Genomic DNA, 17,841 nt, shown 5'->3' with positions numbered 1-17,841 from the left:
GTGTAGATATATTTCAGAAATGTGTTTTGAAAGAATTGCACACTGGTTCCAGCAAGAATAAAAATTATTTTCCTCATAACCTGATGGTGTCTGAAAAGGTAGCATTAGACAGGTTAAGTAAAAATAAGAACATAGTAATCATTCAAACAGATTAGTGTGGCACTATAGTGGTGAATGGATTAGTTGATGTATGTAGAGGAAGCGGATAGATAGCTACAGGATGCCAGATTCTATATGGGTATGTCTATTAACCCTATGCTTAGGTTCAAGAAGGAGATAGATGAATTTTTGGAAATTGCAGTAAGTGAAGACATTACTTCTGCAAAAACTTCATTTCACTTAAAAGTGGAAGACCCATTACCACAATATTTATATCTTCTTCCAAAGATCCATAAGGATGCTAACAAACTTCCAGGAAGACCCATTGTTTCTGGTAATGGCTCCCTTACATTTAACTTACCTTACTTGTCTGTCTATCTGACTGCGTTTTTGAAACCTTTGTTGAAGGGTGTTAGGGCACGGTTGCAGGATACAACAGAATTTCTTAATATTATATCTGAGACTCAATTAGAGCCTGGCTGGTTAATGTGCACTTTGGACGTGTCTTCTTTATACACCAGTATACCACATTGGGCAGGGGTGTCTGCCTTGAAATATTGGTTAGATAAAATTGCATTACACAGTCTGGGGTTTAACACCCTTTTTTATGTTTGGCAGTCACAATCTATTTCTAGATGAAATAGATATTTGGAGCCATTTTTTTAGATGACTGCTGGATTGTGTGGAAATCTGATGCAGTATATTTGCATGGGTTTGTCCAATACTTAAATGAAAATAAATGGGGCATCAGGTTCACGGTAAATTTTGATATGAACTATATCTCTTTTTTGAATGTCAGTCTGTACAGACAGCAGGATGGTACACTGGCTAGTTCTGTATTTAGAAAACCTTTCCATTCTGATACATTGTTGCATGCCTCCAGTTGTAATCTAAAACATGTTATTAGAAACATCCCTAAATCTCAATTTATAAGGATTTGACATATCTGTTCCAACAAAGAAGATTATGCACATTTTGACCAGGGTTTAATAAAACATTTCACTGCACGTGATTACTCTTCAGCACAATTGCTTAAAATTAGTAAGAAGGTACAAAAACTTCCTAAAAGTGATTTATTTATGTATAAAAACGTGTCAATAATGATCAAAATTCAAGTATCAGATTTATAACACGTTATGGTAGGAATACCCACTACTTTATGGATTTAGTGCAACAGCACTGGAACATTTTATTGGCAGATGATTGAGTGCCTGGTTGGGTGATAGATGTTCATTTTCTTTTCGCAGAGGCAAGACTCTGGGCAGTCATTTCAGTCGTTATAAACATAATATATCATCGACCAGTTTGTCTCAGGTTACATTGCGTGGTGCTAGGGTAGTGGGGTATTTTCCTTGTGGCCATTGTTCTTTTTGTGAATATATTTATCAAACTAAGGAATTCACCTGTAAAATCACATCAAGGATTTTCAATATTTATGTTTTTTTTTCTAATTGTAGCAGTGACTGGGTTAGTTATCTTGCTGTTTGCACTTGTTCAGCTTTTTACATTGGCCAGACCTCTAGACCCATGAGGCTAAGTACATCAGAACATCTGAGTAACATCAGAAACAAATATTTAACAAATGCTTTGTAAAAACATACTATTAATCATACTTCTTCCAAATTTCATTTTGTTGTTATAGATCAAATTTTGGGTAATAGAAACTTTAAGACTGGTTGGCATAATATCCTTAATAAAAAGGAAAAATCATGGATTGTAAGACTGGGTGAATTATTTCAACCTGGTTTGAATGACCATTTGTGAATTTTCTTATTATTGGTTAATTAAGCATTTAATTTGTTGACTATATATAAATAGTGGTTGACGTCAGTTAATATTATACATTGATAAAGTCCTTTTGGCCGAAACCAGTATGTTGACTGTGGTATGACTTTATTAAAGTCTTTTTTGTCCCTTCCATATGGTGTTGATTGTCTTTTGATATTTACATGTAAAGACATATTGTTAAACTGTCAGGAATTTTTTTTAGCCATAATACAACTTCAGTTTTCAGCAACAGGTGAACAGTTTCACTACTATGACTGAGCTGGAACATTTTGCTAAATGTTAATGAATGATAACAGGAATTAATTTGCGCTACTGAATCAAATTTCAGTGAGTTGAGATTCAGTAAATCTATTCATAGGTTCATAGGTTCATAGGTAGGTACTAGGCTATCTGCCCGAAGGCATTTGTAAGCTTAGCTGGAATGTGCTGGCTTTCGCCACCCTCTTAGATTAGTTCCTTGTGCCTCTGTCCAGCAGAGCCATTGAAGTGATCCCCGGGGTAAACTTTCTGTTTCCCATCCACTCGTCAAGGTTTCTCTTGAAGAGGGTTAGCAAGGAGCAATGTCTAATGTAGATTGGAATCTTGTTCTAGAGCATGGGAAGTCTATGGGGCAGGAATCTATCCCTTCAGCATGTCCTATTTATTATTGTGGTAAGGTTTAGATCCCTAGAGCATGTGGCTCGAGGGGATATGGTTTTCTTTAGGTGGAGCATGTCCATCAATTCTGGGTTGGATATGGCCTTGTATGTCAGGCGGAGATCACTTCTAAGTAGGCAATATGCAATTGAGTACAGCTGGCGTTTCTTCAGTCAAGCTGCATAGAGCATCTGTTTGAGGCCAGTGATCCTCTTGGTGAGGTACTTCTGTGGTCTTTCCAGCTGTTGCAAGTGTTTTGTAAGGTACATCCCAAATGGGGCATTGTACTCTATGATGGGTTTGATGAGTGATGCATAGAGGGGCACAATAACCTCTTTTGATCTGGATGCAAACCCTTTTATGATTAGGTAGGTCACATAGAAGGATTTTGTAACCACTTTGGCAATGTGATTATCAAAGGAGAGGTTACTGTCTACTTGGGTCCCCAGATCCCTTATTACATCTTCCATATTTAGGGGGCTACCACCTATGTGGTAGTTTGTGGGTACTTTGTTTTTTCCAAAGGGGATGACTATGTACTTTTTGGCATTTAGCCTGAGACCATGGTTTTGACACCAGGTATCTGTCTCAGTGAGACCCTTTTGGAGAATGTTTATGTCAGCCAGAGAGTCAATTATAGCCCCTATTTTGCAGTCATCAACGAACTTGGTCAGCCATAGTCCTCCTGTGCTTGCCTGTACCTTTGAGAAATATATGCCGAACAGGAGGGGTCCTAGAATTGAGCCCTGGGGAACGCCACTTGTAACCGGTTTAGAGTCAGACCTAGCTCCCCCTACTCTTACCATGTGGGTTCTGTTCGTGAGCCAGTTGGCAACCCATCTCGTGATGTAGGGGTTTATGTTCAGGCTACTGAGCTTGTCTATAATACCTGAATGGGGAATGGTGTTAAAGGCTTTTGCAAGGTCTAGGTAGGCTGTATGGACCACCTTTCCCTCATCTATAGCCTTGGTAACTGTCTCAAAAAAGTCCATCAGGTTTAGGAGGCATGATCTGCCCTTAACAAAGCCGAACTGGGTAGGGCCCAGTGTTTGGAGGTTCCCGATGTCTCTGTTAATGAGATCCATGATGATGCACTCCATAGCCTTGCAGACCAAGCTAGTCAGGCTTATAGGGTGATAGTTCCAGGGGTCTGTTTTGGCTCCACCTTTGTGGAGCGGAATAACTGTTGCTGTGCACCACTCTATGGACATGTAGTCTGTGGAGTGGCTGAGTTTGAACAGTGTGTTTAGGTGCGGGGTTAGTTCATCTTGGAGCTCGTGTAGGAAGCAGCTTGGGACAGAATCCAGTCCCATTGATGCTGTGTTTTCAGCTTCAGAGAGGGCTGTTTTAACCTGAGTGTCTGTGATTTTAGGGGCACTACATTCTTCTGGTATGGTTATGGACCCTTTTGGGGTAAGGGGGGGTGAAGTCTGCACTGAACCTGTCTGCCAGGATGTTGGTGATGTCGGTTGGTTCAGTGTATTTTGTGCCATTATTCACTAACTCCAAGCAGATCTGAGAATTGCCACTTAGATTCTTGACATAGCTAAGGAATGCCTTGTGGTTATCTTTGGAGTCCTTGGCAATTTTTCTTTTGAAGCTAGCCTTGGATGACTTTATGAGGCATCATAGTTTTTTGCTGATACTGATCAGGAATGTCTTCCCTTCTTGGGATTTTACTCTTTTCTGTACTAGTTTCCTCCTTCTATTGTATAGCTTGTTTATGGCAGGGGTCCACCAGACTGGTTTCCTTTTCTTGGAGGAGTGAGTCTTGGTTTTGCTTGGGATAACATGATACATGCATTCTTGTAGGTGCCCATAGAGTGCATTAGTAAAGGATTTTGTAGCTTGGACATCATTATCCTTTAGCATGGGGGTTTTAAAACTTTCCACCTCGGTCTTAAGTAATGTAAAGTTTGCTTTTGAAAAGTTTTTCATGGTGATTTCTATGACCATGGGTGGGGGCAAAATGTGAATATCCAGAGTGATTAGTTTACGGTCAAATCTAACCAGCGAGGGGTTGACCTCTGTTGTGGAACACCGGTCGCCCATGTTGGTGATGACCAGGTCCAATATGTTGTCACCTCTGGTGGGAGTGTTTACCAGTTGATCCAGGGCATTTGAGTTTATAAATTCTAGGAAATGTTGGGCAAGGGAGTTTGCACTTGAGTAGTTCTCCCAGTTAATGTTTGGGTAATTGAAATCACCCAATATCAGGGTGTTTGGTAGGACTTTTATGCTTCCTAGTGTTTCCAGAAATGTGGAATAGGGGCCCTGGGACATGGTGGGTGATCTGTAGCAAGCTACAATTTGAATTGCAGTTTTGTCTATTGTTAGTTGCATGTTGATGATCTCTGAAGCATCGTGCTGTGCCACTAACCTGGAGGTGTGGGCATCCTTGATGAATATAGATACGCTCCCACCTTTTGTATTTCTGTCCGAGTTTTGTGGCCAAAATGTATGGTATGAGTTGTAGCCTGGTAGTGCTGGGGTGCTCTCTGGTGCCTTAAACCAGGTTTATGTTATGGCACATATATCGATTTTCTCCATACTGAAGACTGCCTCAAGTGTGTGCATTTTGAGGTTTAGACTTCTGGCATTGAGTATCATTACCCTCAGTTTATGGCGGTGGGTTTGTCTTTTGAGCTTTGCCTAAAAAAGGCACTATGTGGGTTTCAAGAGCCTTGGCCAGTATTCAAAAGCCTAGGGGTGACAGGTGTAAGCCGTCTCTAGTGAAGCAGCGTGGCTTGTCAAGCATATCATCCCAGGCTGACAGACACTGGATCCCCTTTGAATGACACCAGAAGCTTACCCAATTGTTGAAATTGATAATTTTTTCTTTATACCGTGGTATAATTCTTGGTGAGGGCAGGATGCTACTCAGGGTCAGGATCATACCAGCCTGGGCTACATGATCAGAGAGCTCCTCCATGTCTCTTTTCATGTAGTCCAGGGAGTTATGGCTCAGGTCATTCACACCAACATGGACAATGACAGAGTTGTATTTGTACTTGTTCTGGAGTGACCTGAGTGCTTGTGTTATGTGGTGGATCCTGGCACCCAACAGGCAGCTAACAGTAACCTTCTCGTTGTTCAGCCTAGTGAGTGGGACGTCAGTGTCCCTGACTATAGAGTCACCTATTACTAGTGTAATGAGTATGTTATTTTGCCTTAAGAGCTGTGATTGCATGGCACACTGATTTTGTGAAGTATTTGTTTCATGGTTTGTGTTGGGGGGGTGGAGGTTGCTTGGTTGTCTGCTTTGGAGGGCTCTGTTGCTTTTGCAGATTTTTATTTAGAGCCTCCAAGTATGTTTTTGTATATTTATGTGTGTTTTTTGCCGGTGCTGGTTTCATAGGTTTATGTGAGACTGGTGGTGTGACGCAAGTAATTCCCTTCTCCTCATGACTGTCTGGTCCAATCTTGGGTTGAGAGAGCTTAGCCTCCAGTTTCGCTGTATAATTGCATCTCTCGCATATATTAGTGTCTGGTGGTAAGAGGAGAGGTTTGTCTGTGTACATGAGACAGTTGTAACATTGCCTCAAAATGCCCAGATTCACCAGTTGGACCAGAGAGTACACCTGAAACTGCCCTTTGGACATGCCTGGATAGGTACAGTGAACTGTTTTACTGATTGGCTGGTAAGGCCAAATCGAGAGCCTTTTTCTTCTCTACAGTATAGTGGGGGTCTAGTGCTAAGGTTTATTTGTGCTTGCTATGAGTTTTGAGCAAGTGTCGGGCTGAGAAGTGAATGGTTTGAGTGCTTAAGTAGAAAGTTTGTCTAGTTCCAAGGGAAAACTTTAAGAGTAGACTTTGTGGAGCCGGGAATAGTTATATCCTAGCTAACCTGTGCTGCCCAGTGTGCAAAACCGCACAAATGTGGGTTTTATAGCAGGGAAATGAAAGAGATAGAAATTAGCCCCAAATTGGCCAATAAACTACTTATTTCTGGGCTGAAACCATTTCTCCAGGGACAGGTAGGCTACTCAAAGCTCCCCTCTCTCACATGTGAACACAGAAACTTACTTCTATCCAAGTAAGGTATGGGCAAACCCAGAAACTTGTAAAGCAGCCCTGAATTCAGCACTAACCTGAAAACTGGACTATACTAGCTTAGAAAGGTGGGAAAACACATATTTTTTGTTTGTTTTTTTTTTTGTTTTTTTTTTCAGAAAATAAAGCAGATACAATCAAAAAACACTTTAAATCCTCAGAAACTTGAGTGTGTAGCCTACAACAGTTAAACAGGTAATTTAAACACAAAACGGCTTTGCTGAAGTGCAGGCAGTAAAATAAGTCCAATATGTAGCTGAAACAAGCTTTTTAAAAAATTGGCATTTTAGGCAGAATTAGCTAAAGGCAGCAAGAAAATGCAGAAAAATGCTACTTAATCACCAAAGTCTCTCTCTTGTCTCTCTGCTGCTGTAGAACTCTGCTGGGCACCAGGCAGGAGCTTGTTGAGCTGTATACAAGCAAAAAAACCTAGCAAATGTGGGTTTTATAGCAGGGAAATGAAAGAGAAATTAGCCCAAAATGGCCAATAAACTACTTATTTCTGGGCTGAAACCACTCCTCCAGGGACAGATAGGCTGCTCAAATCTCCCCTCTCTCACAGGTGAACAGAGAAACATCCTTCTATCCAAGTAAGGTATGGGCAAACAAGAAACTTGTAACACAGCCCTGAATTCAGCACTGGAGAGTTCAGTGGGGTGGCTTGCATACCACATTGAAAAAGTTGTTGACTAAAATCTGTATCTCTGAATCAGCCATTATATTATAACTCACTGGAAAGTAATTTAATGAAATGAACTTTAATCAAAAGACAAAACTTAAACTGATGTTGAATTTAGGAAATATAGTCTTCTTCTTTAAAGGTTCTAAAGTATTTTGTTTCACAACTTAATTCTAAGGCAAACACTCATCAAACATGGGAAACCTCAACATCAAGTAACCACTAATAAAATTATAGTTATAAACTTATTTGGTGCAAAGATTTACTCAGCATATTAGATTAAAAGTGATGTAAGTTTCTGAAGTCACACAGTTGTACTGTGTGTTAAACGAATGTGTGTTGTGTTTCATATTAGGCATTATTTATTAAAACAAACATCATCCTAAAACGAGCTTCTTTTACTTTATGACAATCTAAGCAAAGGGTATAGACTCCAGGTAATTCAGCTTTCCCATAGTTCTCCTTTAATTGTAGAGTTTAAAGTTTAAAGAATGTGTTGTGGAGAATAAGAAAATGATAGATGTGCTTAACAGTGCTTTTCCTCTGACTTCACAAAGATGGGAATGGGTCAAATAAAAGGAAACAATTTGCTAAAGAAAGCCATGCAAACCAAAGTTTTTTGCTAAGATTTGAACCATAATTATGGCTGTCTCTCTTTTTCCATTTTTCTACATGAGTTTTAGCTGTTGCTTCAACTGCCTCCATCTCTCTTAATTCAATGACTGCCACAGGTTTTCTTCCACACAATCCATGCATCTCTTATCTGGATGTCCTCATTTTCTCTTGATTTCTTCTTTTCTTGCCCACGTCTTCAGTAAAGCATCTTCTGTTTTCCTGTTCATGTGACCAAACCATCCTAATTAGTTATCCCTGAGATTTTCTCCAACTGGAGATACTTTAGCTTTTGCTTTGATGTCATTATTTCTTGGTCTGCCACACAGTGGGCATCCTACCACGAATGTTAGATAGTTCATCTCGATTACCTCAGGCTTCCTGAACTGATATGACCATTCATTCAGGCTTTCCTTCCCTTCAACACCACCCCCTCCCAGATACTAGAAGCACTTCATCCTTCCTATTATTTTGTAATTTTATTTCAATTTTCAGCTTCTTCTTAGTTCCCCCATTTACTGCCATGACAACTGGCGTGTCTGTACTTTGTTTCATCCCATATGCCTTCAGTTCTGCATTCCAGTCAGCAAAACTCTTCTGCAGAAGTACCTGTTCAGATTCTGCTTGTAGTGTGACATCTTCTGAATACAGCAGCTTTGTTGTGCTGTGTCTACTCTAATCTATTTGCTAATGTAGGAGGAACAACAGTGGGCTCAGAGCTGAGCCCTGATGCATACCCACTTCCAGTGGAAACCCCTCTGCTCATGCTAAGTTTTGGAGTGAATGCTGAAACTATCTGGTAACACTGAATCATTACACAGACATAAGGATGTTAGTCCTAGAACCCTTTTTTGGAAACTCCTAGAGATATGTGATTTTAAATCTGATTTCCTGTATATGTTTGCATTAAGTGTAACATTAAGAAGAGTGGATGTGTCAGGCTAACATATCTGATACAAATTACCTAATTTTTCTACATATTCCAAGTCCGAGATGGTCATTTCTTCAGATATTCACGTTTTCCAAGGTATGGCAATCTCACAGTTGGTATATATAAGTTTAGGGGGTGGGAGTGCAGGAAAGCTTGCCACCTGCAAAAAAGAAGTTTAAAGGAGAAAACTAATGTATGAGATTTGCTCATCTCCAGGATTTCTGCATGCCATCTACAATCAAACATGCAGCTCAGTTCTGATAAATAAATATGTGGAGGTGAAGTTAGTACAAGATCACTGGAAAAAAGGTTTAGAGAGTTTTACCTTTTCCTCATTATTGTGCAATCTCAGAGTTGATGTATGTAAGTAGCTGGGTCATAATGGGATCTCATCCCTACCAATACGGAAGGTTCTTGGAGGAGTTATTCCACGTAAAAATATATATTTGTTGTTTGTGTGACACCCATGCACTGACCCAGTAATAATCAAGGAGCTTTAATCCTCACCACTAACACCAGTGAGGGGTGCCCACATTGGGAAGGATAACAAATACACACACAGTGAAGTACAGTTTCCCTTAAGAGCACACAGAGATCACAGTCAGTCTGTGGATGGCTTCTCCCTTTCTCTCCAGATCCCCAGTAAGACTTCCCACTGGCACAGCTATAGGGTACAGAACTCAGTCGAGCAGTCAAGCCAAAACCTCCAGTGTCCTCTCTGTCCAACCAGTGCTCTGTGTCCCTGCCCAAGTAGCTGACACACATGCACTTTGAGATTTGGTTTACATACAACCACACAGACACTCCTGGGGAAGGCTGGCACAGGTTATCCAGCTATATGCCCCCTCCTGCCAGGCTATAAGGTAGTAATCACTGCCATCAACTACTCTTATCAGCTACTAAAAAGGATCTTGCCAAAGGGTGTCCAATCATTACTGTGAAATATTATCATCAATTAGTAAGTGTGAGAAACAGCAAGGCTTATTTGGAGTGGCTTTGTACAGTTTCACTATATACATGCAAAGTACTCTAAAGCTTAAATTATCTTTACACAAAACAGCCACAGTTGAAAGGTTTAAAGACATTTAATAATAAATAATAAAATCACAAGACAAATCTCAATTCAACACTGTGCTAGTCAAGAGTTCAGAAATCACAGGAAAATGCGTAAAATAATATTGTAGAATAGTCTGACATAAACATAGAAAACAACTAGACTAAATCTGACTAAATTCCTATCTAACTCTAAGAACAATCACAGTTCTAAATAAACTTACATATGGAGCAAAGGCAGAGTACTGGTGAGTGGTCATTTCAGAAGACAAATGCAAAATGCTATATATTTCTCACTGAGATCTCCCAAATTGGTAATACATCACTGCTCACTCATTTAAGACCACATCATTCTTCTCTGGTTCCCAGGCTAACAAAAACTGAGTTTTAACATTTCTTTGAACTTGCACCTGGCCAGGAAACCACAGCAATAAAAGACACCACACATGTAAAATCCAGCAATCAACTCTGGTCTCAAAATAATAGAAGGAACTCCTCAGTCCAGACACTATGTCTCCGAGCTCTGAGATCAAACAGCCATACAGTGCTTGATTTATCAGCCGTCTTCCAGCACAGTGCACTGTGGCTACATCCCCAAAGCTCAACATTCAACACAGCCCTCCCACATTCAAGAGGATAAGCCCATGGATTATATTCATATTTACAATGACATAGAATCATCCACAAAACTCTATCCAGCTAGGCTGAAAGCCCCCACATATCTTCACAGTTTACTTTCCTTAAAGTACAGTTGACCAATTTTTTGTTGGTCACGTGAGACTGAGTAATAGGAATGTTCAGTGGGTGTTAAGTGGTTAATAACTCATATATGAGTGAGAGTGTGTATATGGGCATAATTCACTTTGTCAAATCTGCACTTAAATGGCAGAGTGAACGGCTGAGTGTTGACAGTGCTGAGTTCTGCAGAAATGGAGAAAAGAAAGATCAACTGAAAGTGTATAAGATAAGTATGAGTATGGGATTTTAATGATGAAACTTGATGATATACAGAAATTCTAGCCATTACGGTGTGTGTGTGTGTGTGTGTGTGTGTGTGTGTGTGTGTGTGTGTGTGTGTGTGTGTGTGTGCATGTGTGCATGCGTGCACATGTGTGTGTGTGCGTGTGTGTACGTATTTGTGGGTTAGGTTTAGCACTGTGCATGGTGTGTGTGTGTGTGTGTGTGTGTGTGTGTGTGTGTGTGTGTGTGTGTGTGTGTGTGTGTGTGTGTGTGTGTGTGTGTGTGTGTGTGTGTGTGTGTGTGTGTGTGTGTGTGTGTGTGTGCATGTGTGTGTGTGAGAGAAGGTCTGTGTGTGTACATCTGAATGTGTGTGTCTGAGAGAGTGCATGTGCTAGTGTCATGGCAAAGGTTTTTCTAAGGTAAATTTTAGGGTTGCAGTTGAATTTGGGGCAGGGCTGGGCGCAGAGGGTCAAAGAATGTCTGAATTTCTGGCAGGGCTTTGGATAACATATCACTAATGGAAAGTGTTTTCTTTTTTGCAGTCGATTTTTTCTCGATTTTGTGGATATTTTTCTGTATGTCACTTTTCAAAATGCTGATATCGATCACCTGTGCTTCAATGCTTATATATTTTTATAAATCAGCATATATTCTTCATCAATAAAAAAAAACAAAATGCTTGTTTTTGTAAGTACAGTTGTGTTCCCAGCAGTTATTTAACCACTTCTAATGGCTTAAAACATGCTCTAGAATTTGTAACTTGCTGTCTTATATGTAGGTATCACATATTATGCCAATGGACAAAGTTTTCAGTTATGTAAACATTACTGCCTTACTATTCTTATCTTACAGTATAAATGGTAACCTGAGGCTCAAGGTTTCCTCCATAAATAATGCAGACTGTGTTGCAGAGCTACTACCCCGTGACTTATACATGGTCACATAGGTTCATAGGTTCATAGGTTCATACTAGGCTATCTGCCCAAGGGCATTTATAAGCCTAGCCCATAGTTATTTGGCTTTCGCCACCCCTTTAGTTTGAATAAAACTATGCCTATTATTTTGCTGTGCCTCTGTCAAGCAGTGACACTGAAGTAATCCCTGGGGTATATCTGCAATCTCCCATCCATTGGTCAAGATTCCTCTTGAACAAGGCCAGCGAGGTGCTCTGCCTCACATGTACCGGGATTTTGTTCCACAGCATAGGGAGTCTCTGGGTGATGAATCTGTCCCTCCAGCACGTTCTATTAATAACCGTGTCAAGGTTTAAGTCTCCGCCCTTGTGGTTCTGAGGGATCTAGATTTTTGAGGTGAAGCATATTCATCAAATCAGGGTTTGACATGGCCTTATATGTCAGGCACAGGTCACCTCTGAGCAAGCGGTATGAGACTGAATAGAGCTGGAGTTCTTTCAGTCGGGCAGCATAAGACATATTTTTGAGACCCTTTATCCTTTTGGTGAGGAACTTTTGGGGCCTTTCCAGCTGCTGCAGGTGTCGGGTCAGATACTTTCCGAATGGGGCATTGTACTCAATCATAGGTCTAATGAGTGATGAGTACAGGGGGACGATGACCTCCCTTGATCTAGATGTGAATCCCTTCATGATCAGGTGGGCAATGTAGAAGGTTTTCCTAACTACTTTAGCAACATGAGTGTCAAACGAAAGGCTACTGTCAACCTGGGTCCCCAGATCCCTAATGACGTCTTCTGTGCTCAGTGGATTGCCACCTATATGGTAGCTAGGGGTAACCTTGTTTTTCCCGAAGGGTATGACTATGCATTTCTTGGCATTTAACTTTAGGCCATGGCTCTGGCACCAGTTATCCGTTTCTGTGAGGCCCTTCTGAAGGATATCTGTGTCAGATGTGTTTTCGACTATGGCGCCCATAGAGCATATGCTCTAGGGGCTGCTGAACATATTTAGTATTCAGTTAGCTAATACCAGCCCATGTTTTATAGCCTGCTCTTAAGATTTGCTTTTTTTTTTTTTTTTTTTGCCATGCTGTTTAAAAGTCAGTGGCAGTCTTACTAACAACAGATTTATGGAGTGTCACAATTTTGTTAATTAAAGAGTGGTGAAACAATGAAAAGTAATGCACAAAGTATGAGTAATAGCTATCTTTTGAATTAGAATGAGAACCTTATAGGTGGGATATGCAAGAGAAACCCTGTTGGATGAAATTAAATGTTTGATCATGTGCATCATTTAAATAAAGGTGGGTCAGATTAAAATGTTAATTACTAAAATACGTAGAAGTAAAAATGGGGAAGGAAAGGAAAAATGTTTAGAAGAAAATATTATTACAAATAAAACTAAATCTAGCAGTCTCAGTAAATGTCTGTGTGTGTGTGTGTGTGTGTGTGTGTGTGTATGTGCATGTGTGCATATGTGTGTGTGGGTGTGAGTGTGCGTGGGTGTGCGTGGGTGTGTGTGGGTGTGTATTTCCCTACCCAAATGTTTGATTCCCTAAGGAGTTCCGTAGGTTCATAGGTGTTTACTAGGCTAACAACCACAAGGGCATTTTTAAGCCTAGCCATGCACCCCAAATCTCTGACAAGTTCTGATACCCTTGATAAGTGTAAGCATGGGCCTGTTCCTTTAAGTGTTACTGAGGGGATGAATGTATAGTTAATGGGACAGGAATAAGGACATCTATTTGTAACACAAGGGATGGAGACAATATAAATATAGTTCAGAACATGAAAAAAAAAAACACTGGGTAGAATAAGAATTATTTTTGTTTTTAATTTCTAATGTTATAACAGTATTTGTATTTGCTTCACGACAGCATTTGAAACATCATCAAAATGTTACTAAACTTTTTACCCAAGTATAGTTTCATGCTGCTGTGTGTGAGGTTGTAGCAAACACTTTTCTTTTTCACACTTGGACAGCACATTTGAGATTGCTGGCAAATAAAAGTGGTAAGAAATGTGCAGTTCATTTTCTTTGTCAAATAAAAAATCCATTTTACTTCATGTTATATTACACTACTATTATATGTTGAATAAAGAAAGACACAATCCTCAGTTTCTATACAATGCTCCTTATATACTACAACAAAATCAATGTCTGTTAATTTGGTCTGGCTGGAATTCTGATGAGACAAGGAGATGGGAGAGGAAGATGTCAGGTACAAAAGTATCATTAGGTAAATGCCTGCAATCGTGCAATGCAATCACTTCCATCTCATATACCTGTAGTTTTATGATTAAAAAAAAAAAAATTCTCAAAATGTTGTGACAGCGAAGTTACTGTTGCTGAATAAGTTACAGATGAGTACGTAAACATGCTGTCATTGCAATCTACATTCCTTTTTGAGTGTTTGTTTGACTAGCTTGTTCAGATTTTAAATCGTCTAGTTAAATTATCCATTGCAGGAGCTTTCTGTGAATGTTAAAATATAACCACTCACGTCCAAAAGTATTTATAATAATTCTACCCATCATATTATCAATGAAGTTGCTGCAAATTGCAAAATAAAATGCTGAACTTATTCTTTATAACATATTACTAAAAATAAGTGAAATAACTGAAAGTTTAGTTTTACTTACTTATTAAAATGTATAGTGGTAATGTATCCATGTTTGTGTTCAGCAGTGGATAGTAATCATATCAACATCTTCTGTATATTGCTTTAAACTTCCTTTTCATATATATATAACAAGAAAAAAATAACTTCCTGAGGAAGCATTTTTTTCACAACGGTACAATGAATGGCAGTTTAGATGCCGGGCTAATTACAATGCAGCTAGTAAAGTAAATGCATTATGCCTTACGCAGTGCATACTGTCTTGCATATTGACCAGATTTTACAAATGTGTTCTTCGCCTGCTTTGTTTGGCTGCTGCTTATGGTTTTGTCCATGATTCATAGACTGCATGTTCCCCAGATTCAAGCCACTATAAGGTTTAAACATGTTTCATGTTTGATTAACACCAAAAAGTTCATAGTCTTTGGTAAGAAAAGCATAAGGTGGGGCAGTGCTTCAGGCAACAGTTACTGCGTGGGATGTTGGTGTTTCACTGCTGTGTCACCTGTTAGAATATTCCAGGGTTCTGGAGGCCTTTCTTTTAAGCAGTTAAGATAATGGTGGTGTCAGAGGGGATTAACTAATGTTACTGTCGACATTATACATGTGCATTCTCTGCAGACTGTTTTACACTTTTAAAGTTTGAAATCATTTACGATGATCCATGAGTTGGTTTCTTAACTATTTCAGATGTTGTAGTCTGGACTTAGCTATTGCAATTATTATAGCCTACTTATAATTTTTAAACTGTATCAAATTATATGTATATAACTAACATTCTGTTTCTTCGATAAAACATTATAATAAAAAAATGAGTTGAGGATGTGGAATAAGGACAGAGACTGAATGAATGCCTTAAAGGTATAAAGTCTTGAGGGCAAAAAAGGCAGATAGAATATAGTCTGTATCCACACATTCATGAAGTGAGTTCTATATATTTAATTTTTGGGGTAATGCAGTTCAAAGATGATAAGAAAGATACTCCTTTGCGACCATCATAGTGGTTGAAACATGAAAAGCATACAATCTGTATTCATGTATAATGTAGCATCAACATGACTGTGGATAATCATGTCACACTAGCAAACACAGTCGCAGAAATTGCAATTCAAATTCATATGATCCAAATTATTCATCTTGCACCTCCCCATATCATGTAAGCATATAGAACCTGTAGCATCTTCCACTGGATCCAGGTATGTCATTTATTCATATGTTCATAGGTGTGTACTAGGCTAATGGCCTTGGAGCCTTTACAAGCCTAGCCCATAGAAGTGCCCTGGCATCATGCCACCTTACGTGAGTTCCCAGTGCCTCTATCAAGTAAAGCCACTGGAGTGATCCCTGGGGTGAACTTTCTATTTCCCATCCACCCATCAAGATTTCCCTTGAAGAGGGCCAGTGAGGTGCTCTGCTTGACATGTATGGAAAGTCTATTCCAGAGCATGGGAAGTCTCTGGGTTATGAACCTGTCCCTTCAGCATGTTCTGTTGATTGTGGTAATGAGGGTGAGGTCTCTGGAGTGTGTGGTGTGGAGGGATTGGGATTTCTTTAGATGTAGCATTTTTAACAGAGCTGGGTCAGACATGGCTTTGCAAGTCAAGCAGAGATTACCTCTTAGTAGACGATATGAGACAGAGAATAGCTGGACTTTTTTTAATCTGTCCATGTAGGATATGTGTTTAAGGTCTAGGATCCACTTTGTGAGGTACTTTTGAGGCCTTTCCAACTGTTGCATGTATGTAGTGAAGCACATGCTAAATGGGGCATTATACTCGATGACTGGCCTAATGAGGGAAGTGTAGAGAGAGATGATGACCACTTTCTTCCTGGATGCAAAACCCTTGGTAATGAGATGTGCCACATAGATGGACTTTCTGACTTGTCAATGTGGTGAAAGAAAGAGAGGTTGCTGTCAACTTGTGTCCTCAGATCTCTTATAACGCCTTCAGTGTTCAGTGGGCTCCCATTGATGTGGTAATTAGTGGGAACTGCATTTTTCCCAAAGGGGATGACAATGCATTTTTTGGCATTAAGCTTAAGGCCATGGTTTTGACACCAGTCATTGGTCCCAGTGATGCCTTTCTGTAGGATGTCTACATCACTTGGGGAGTTAATAATGGCTTCTAGCTTGCAGTCATCTGAAAACCTGGTCAGCCTGATTCCCTCTGTGTTGGACTGGACCTCTGAAAAGTAAATGCCAACAGGAAAGGACCCAGGACTGATCCCTGTGGGACTCCACTCGTGACTGGTCGGCAATCTGACTTGGAGTCCGCTACTTTCACACTGTGGGTTCTATCTGTGAGCCAATTTGCAACCCACCTAGTGATATAGGGGCTGATGCCTAGTATTATTACAGCTTTGTCACAGAATATCTGCTCTATACTGTTTCTGAACTGGTCCTTACACAAATAACATTGAATGCACATCCACACAAATTGTGCATATATGCGCATACCTGACAGCATTTGTGATATGATATGGCATACTATAATATTTGGACTGAACTTACATTTGCCTGGTGGTGCTTGAAAGATAAAGGCACTAACAGCATGTCATAATACAGTGCAGATATTAAACTGCAGCATCTATTGGAGCAGCTCATGTACTAAAGCAGCATTGTCTGGGAAATTCCTTCATTGCTTCACAAGAAATTATCTTGTCTGTATATCAAACTCCAGTGAAACAAAGTCAGCAGTATCACGTAGTTACAAAAATATGTACAGTAAATGTAGCTAGAATGAGAGTATAGTTTTGGAACCCAATGAACATGCAGTTTGGATGCACTGTGCATGATGTCTTAAAACCCAGTCAACATTCAAAAATAGCCTTAAAGATTTTTCTAGCCTAAGTCTCACAAATAGTACTTTGGTGGTAAATGTTTGACTAATATTAATTTATACAATACAGACAGCAGTGTAAAGACAGGGTATACTTGTCAGTGGGATGCTACAGCTGGTATAGGCTGTTTATTGTTGTTATAGGAAAACAAAGCAGTGCAAAGAGCAATGAAAAGCATAAAAAGGGGCTTCATGCTGAAGGTTCATTGGTATTAAAGGCAAAAGGTTAAGAGTGATAGAAAGACTGGCATAGTGAGGTAAGAGGAGAGAGGCTGATGAGGATGAACAATGAAGAGAATAGTTGGGAAAGGAAGAAGTTACAACTGGATAAAGTAGTAGAAAGTAGTTCCAAATAAGAATAGTCAAAATAAAAGGGTCAAGTAGAGATGTGCAGTGAGCAAGAGAGGAGTAGATAACAGATGGCCCAAAAATGATTGCCCTTTCTCTCTGATGCCTTATTTTTTATTATTATGATTACAGCTTTTTGCACATTTTTGTCTTATTTAATAGTTGCAACACAATTTATCCACATTAAGTAACCTTTATTGAAAATCTAGTTGACTTAAAGCTGTTTATTGTACTGCATGCATTTGTTCAATGCTAGCTTGATGCTGGCATTGTCAGTAATTTTTATTTATTTACTCAGTCTGACATGT

At 39.6% G+C, this 17,841-nt stretch overlaps 1 protein-coding gene across 1 annotated transcript in view; it reads right to left on the bottom strand.

The window, feature by feature from the left end:
- LOC122796770 (CMRF35-like molecule 9) overlaps nucleotides 1–14,428 on the bottom strand; it is a 456,752-nt gene extending 442,324 nt beyond the window's left edge. The window contains exon 1 of the mRNA XM_044065499.1: nucleotides 14,368–14,428. Within this exon, the coding sequence (XP_043921434.1) occupies nucleotides 14,368–14,398 (31 nt within the window). The 5' untranslated portion in view covers nucleotides 14,399–14,428. The remainder of the gene's footprint in view (nucleotides 1–14,367) is intronic.
- Between the last annotated feature and the right edge of the window lie 3,413 nt (nucleotides 14,429–17,841).

This window comes from Protopterus annectens, chromosome 3.part0 (assembly GCF_019279795.1).
Source record: "Protopterus annectens isolate FY-2018-M chromosome 3.part0, PAN1.0, whole genome shotgun sequence".
Taxonomy (NCBI): Eukaryota; Metazoa; Chordata; order Ceratodontiformes; family Protopteridae; genus Protopterus; species Protopterus annectens.
Note: the sequence above shows the minus strand (reverse complement) of the source record. Positions and strands in the feature narration are given on the sequence as shown.